Below are 5,301 nucleotides of genomic sequence, written 5' to 3'. Positions count from 1 at the left end.
GAACATATTAATTATCTTATTTTTTATTATATGTAACCTACTATCATCTGTTACTTTAATTGCTTTTTTAGTGGCAATAATAAATAAAAAAGATTATGATAGAACACTAGAAACTCTAAAAGAACATTATTTAAAGAACAGTAAATTTGCTGAAATAGTAGCCCTAAAAAAGCTATCTACGTTCAATAGTTCTCGAGATATAGCTTTTTAAAAAGCAAAATTTCTTATGTATCTACGAAAGATTAGTAGTTAGTTTATTTTGAGAAATTTATATCTCAGGAACTATGTGACGTACTGATGTCTGTCAGCGCTCAAATTAAAGCTAGTTAATTAAAGCTATAAATTAGTTAATAATGTTTATATTTGCAGAACTGGTAGTTTGTATGATATTTGACAAAATGTTAATTTATAGTTGTTCGTATACAATGTTGGATTTTTGAAAAAAATTTATCTATAGATCCATAAGCCGCACATATATCTGCCAACACTAAAAATAAAGGAAATTTAACTTACTATAAAGTAGTTTATGACACTTATTTTTGTAGGGGTAGTAGTTTTTATGATATTCACATATGGATATAAATTTGGCAAATGAAAATTTGTCCGAACAACTATAAATCAATTTATATTATCAAATTTCATGAAAATTATTACTCCTACGAAGATAAATATCATAAACTACTTTATAGCTCATTAAACTAGCTTTAATTTGAGTGCTAATAGACTTCTGTACGCCAAATAGTTTTTGAGATATAGGTTTTTCAAAATAAATTCACTTTTTAAATTGCTTTTTAAAAAGCTATATCTCGAGAACTATTTAACGTAAATAACTCTCTTAGGGCTCATATTTTAGCAAATTTGCTCACCTTTAAATGACGTTCTCTTAGATTTTATTGTGTTATTCCTACTTTTTAAGATATAGAGCTCCGAATGAAAAATTAAATTTTTTTTTTTTTTTCGCTTTCTAACAGCCGCTCTTTTATATTCCCCCTACCTATACTTGGCAGACTCATCAATTTTGACTAATAATTATACATAGTTTTCATTAAAGTAATCAAAAATTGGGATGAGATAACTGCCTTTTTTCTCCTATTAGGCTCTTGTACTATAACAATCTTCCTTTCATGTCTATCTTAAACTGCCATTTCTTTCAAGAGAGGGGGTGTTATTGAGTATCTCCTTAGTGGATTGTTATTGTCTTTTAAAAATAATTAAGCTGGTATAGCAGTCGGGCGACTTCCACTAAACCCTACGGTTCTTTGCAAGTATCTTTAACTGGGAATGTCAAGACTTCTGAGTCTGATGTATGACTTTCTTCGGAGAGTCTCGAGTTTGGTTAAGGTGTGGAAGGCACTAAACGACTCCATCAATCTTCTTTATTTTTTTATGGACATAACTGACAATCCACAAGATAGGATTATATCCGCAGTCAGGTTATTTTAAATTAAATTATATTTTTACAATTTATATCAACTTAATACATTCCTTTTTATTTCTACTGAATCAGGTAAGTTTTTATTTTATTTTTTATGTTTTTTATAATTTATTTGTTTAAGCTAAGAAATATTAAATGTTTTTATTATTCAATTAGATTCAACAATATATAATTAAAATGAGTGTAAGGCTACTTCTAAAAATTTTCTGATTTTCAAAAATATGAGGAATAAGGAAAAAGTCTCACCTTTGAACAAATTAACATATTTTCAGTTTTAGCGTATATAAATCTTCATTGAGGATTTTGATATGATTGATTGTTACCACCTATAAGATTAGGTAAAATAAGCTCTTTACCCTTCAATTTGTCAAATTCCGTTGTCAGAATATTAATAGTTTAAAAATTTTAAAATTAGTCAACAATATAATTGAATAAAACAAGTTTAGTTTTGTCTTTTTCTCTTTTTTTCATTAAAAGTTCTTAATTTATTGAACTAAATTTTGGAAAAGAAATATACTATTTTGCTAATATTCCTTTTTTTCGTATTAAAAATATGTACATTATTATTTTTTGAATATATTATTATATTTACAACTAATCAGTTTTTGTTTACTTAGTTTTTTGTATTAGAATCCGGACCGCCATTTTGGACTTGTCATAATATGCGAATCGATTCCCATGATATATTTGAAGATTTACAATTTTTTTTTTCTGTCTTAGAACATGAAATCCTAACGGCTTTCGTGAATGGCACAAAGGGCCTGGAAATAGCTAAACATAAGCTGGATGCCTATTACTCAAATCGGAACAGGGGTGCAAAACTCTACGACGAGATTACTAGAGATGTGAACGCTCAATTCAGGGAGAGATCTAAAGCTGTGTAAGTATGGCAATCTTCATCACGGAGATCCTGTTTACATACTTTCTATGTTTAGAAGTGAATAATGGATTGTAATTTATATTTTGAAACCATACATGTTCAAACAAGTATTTTATATTTCTTAACAGTACATGTTGTCCTTGTAAGCTTGTAGCAATTATGAAATTAATATTTATTCATGCCGACAGCATAAATTATTACTACGCAGCATGTTGATATTTATAATAGTTTTTTTTTATTTATTTAATGTAATTTACAACTATACAAAATAATACAATAGGTAAATATGTTGTATGTTTCATATACACTTGAAAATCTTGGGAAGGAACCACCCATTGGTAATACTTCAAACATTAATTTTAATTAGAAGGTCCCGTTGCCATCTTCTTTTCAGACGCCTCGGAGGATTATCAGGGATTGTTATGGATGAAAGATTAAGAATTAATGGGTTAGGATGGTTAAGGAGTTTGGAATGAAAAGACGCATATCTTTTTTGGGTCAAATCTGCAACGAATGGGATGTTAAGGTCTTTATGAATGAGTTTATTTGTGACGTAATAAGGAGATCAAGGATTTTACGTAGGATTTTGGATTGTAACGATTGGATGCGGGAAGAATTTGATGGTTTGGTGGAGCCCCAGAGCTCAATTCCATAAATCCAAATTGGTCTGATTATCGTAGTGTATACTAATTTTTTGTAGTGAATGGAAAGTTTGGAGCGTTTGTCAAGTAAGTGTTGTAGCAATCGGAATCTACGAGCAGTTTCTTGTCGTTTCAGCCTTGTGTGTGGATATTTATAATAGTAAAAAAGTAATTTACATATCAACCTTTAGTCCCAACATTGGTTAGGAATAAGTACGCGAACTACCTATAATAACATATATACAGTACATGAACTGCCTATAAGAACCTGTTCGGTTCCGGTTCTTCAGTAATTGCTCTGGCTTTCAGATTCTGAGTTGAGGAAGAACGCAGTTCTCTATAATTTCATAACCGAATTTTCGTTTCATCTTCGTTGTAATAGACCAGAGATTATTATATAGGTCTTTGATTGAGACTAATTACAACATACTCTATAATTATTTTACTATTACTAGCTCATTGGTGTTTTTCTAGCTTCAACAGATTAACTACTATCCTTAGATAATAATTCTTTAACGTTATGAAACTATGGAATTTTTCTTTTCATGTTCATCTAAATTTTTATAGTTAAAGAAGTTTTTATTTATTTATTGTAATTTACAACTGTACAAAAAATACAATAAATTCATATGTGGTATATTTCAAGCATTTGAAAATCTTGGGTAGGAACCAGCCAATGGTGGTACTTCAAACATTAATTAAAATTAGAAGGTCCTGTGGCCATCTTCTTTTCAGACGCCTCATAGGATTATCTTAGGGATTGTATATGATGAGAGATTAAGAACTGATGAGTTAGTATGGGTAAGGAGTTTGGAATGAAAAGACGCATATCTATTTCAGGCCAAATCTGCAGCGAAAGGGATTTTAAGGTCTTTGTGGATGAGTTTATTTGTGACCTAATAAGGAGAATTAAGGATGTTAACGGAGGATTTTGGATTTTGAGGATTAGATAAGGCAGGAATTTGATGGTTTGGTAGAGCCCGAGAGCTATGTCAAAATTATACTTGAAGAATAGATCACAAATCCCTTACTTATCAAATACATTTTTACTTATTTCTTATTTTTTTAAAGAGAAAAACAGAAGATATAATATTTTCGAAATGTATGGCATCTATTGTAAAAGAAAAATCTCAATAATCAAAAATTATTAATTAAAATTAATTTAATTTATTAATTAATTTAATTAAATTAATTTCAATTAGTCCGTATCACTATTTCCAATGGGCAAATAATTTAAATACCTGAGTGTGATTGTGACAGACAAAAGTAAAATATAGGCGTAATTGAAAACCAGGTTAACAGGGGGTAACAAGTGTTTTATGCAAAAAGAAGAACACTAAAATAAAAATATCTGTCATGAGACACCAGAGTAACAGTTTACAAAACTTAAAAACGTGGGCCTTAACCTAGGGTGTTGAGTGGTTGATAATCATTTGTGAAGGGAAAAGTCTTAAGAGGCACCACTGCAGTGCGTGCATCACACAACTTTCCTTACTATAAAAATTTGTAATCTAGGGTTTTTCGATATTGAAATAAAGAATATTAAAATTATTCCTGCCAATAATGCAGTTTAGGAAAAGATAACTAGAAAATTTTGAGAGGATGGAGGAGGAGATGAGAGTTGCAAAGGAAACTTTACAGTCGCTCAGGATGGGTGCGGCTGGCTGTGGTGTATCCACGATGCGGAAGAAGACTGCAGCTATATAATAGTACAAGAGGCGGGAAGAAAAAAAGGCAGTTATCTCCCCCAATTTTTAGTTACTTTAATGAAAACTATGTATAATTACTAGTCAAAATTTATGAGTCTGCCAAGTATAGGTAGAGGGAATAAAAAATGGCGGATGTTTCAAAACCTTAAAAAACACTAATTTTTCATTCCGAGCTCTATATCATAAAAACTACCAACAACACTAGAAAATCTAAAAGAACATTGTTTAAAGAAGGGTAAAATTGCAGAAATGTTATCCCTAAAAGAGCTATTTACGTCCAATAGTTCTCGAGATATAGCTTTATAAAATGCAAAATTTCTTAAAGATCTTCTGAAAGATTAGCGGTTAGCTAATTTATTTTAAGAAATCTATATCTCAGGAACTTTGAGACGTACAGATGTCTATTAGCACTCAAATTAAACCTAGTTTAATGGACTATAAATGAGTGTATGGTCTTTACCATCGTAGGAATAGTAGTTTTCATGATATTTGCTAAGATAAATTGATTTATAGTTGTTTGAACAATAAATTTGATTTATGAAAAACTTTATTTCAAAAACCATTGGACGTACCGATGTCTGCCAGCGCTCAAATTAAAGCTAGTTAAATTTACTACAAAATAGTTAATTATGTTTA

The 5,301-nt window shown here is 30.0% G+C and overlaps 1 protein-coding gene and 1 long non-coding RNA gene across 2 annotated transcripts in view; one reads left to right on the top strand and one right to left on the bottom strand.

Annotated features, from left to right (window-relative positions):
• Positions 1 to 5,301, bottom strand: part of LOC136796706 (uncharacterized) — a 36,279-nt gene that overhangs the window by 12,148 nt on the left and 18,830 nt on the right. The window lies entirely within an intron of this gene.
• Positions 1 to 5,301, top strand: part of LOC106685532 (retinol-binding protein pinta) — an 18,674-nt gene that overhangs the window by 3,918 nt on the left and 9,455 nt on the right. Inside the window, exon 2 of the mRNA XM_014428272.3 lies at positions 2,156 to 2,315. Within this exon, the coding sequence (XP_014283758.1) occupies positions 2,156 to 2,315 (160 nt within the window). The remainder of the gene's footprint in view (positions 1 to 2,155; positions 2,316 to 5,301) is intronic.

This window comes from Halyomorpha halys, unplaced genomic scaffold (genome assembly GCF_000696795.3).
Source record: "Halyomorpha halys isolate HHAL.00 unplaced genomic scaffold, Hhal_1.1 Scaffold708.1, whole genome shotgun sequence".
NCBI lineage: Eukaryota > Metazoa > Arthropoda > Insecta > Hemiptera > Pentatomidae > Halyomorpha > Halyomorpha halys.
The sequence above is the reverse complement of the archived record's forward strand: the minus strand, read 5'-3'. Positions and strand labels throughout refer to the sequence as shown.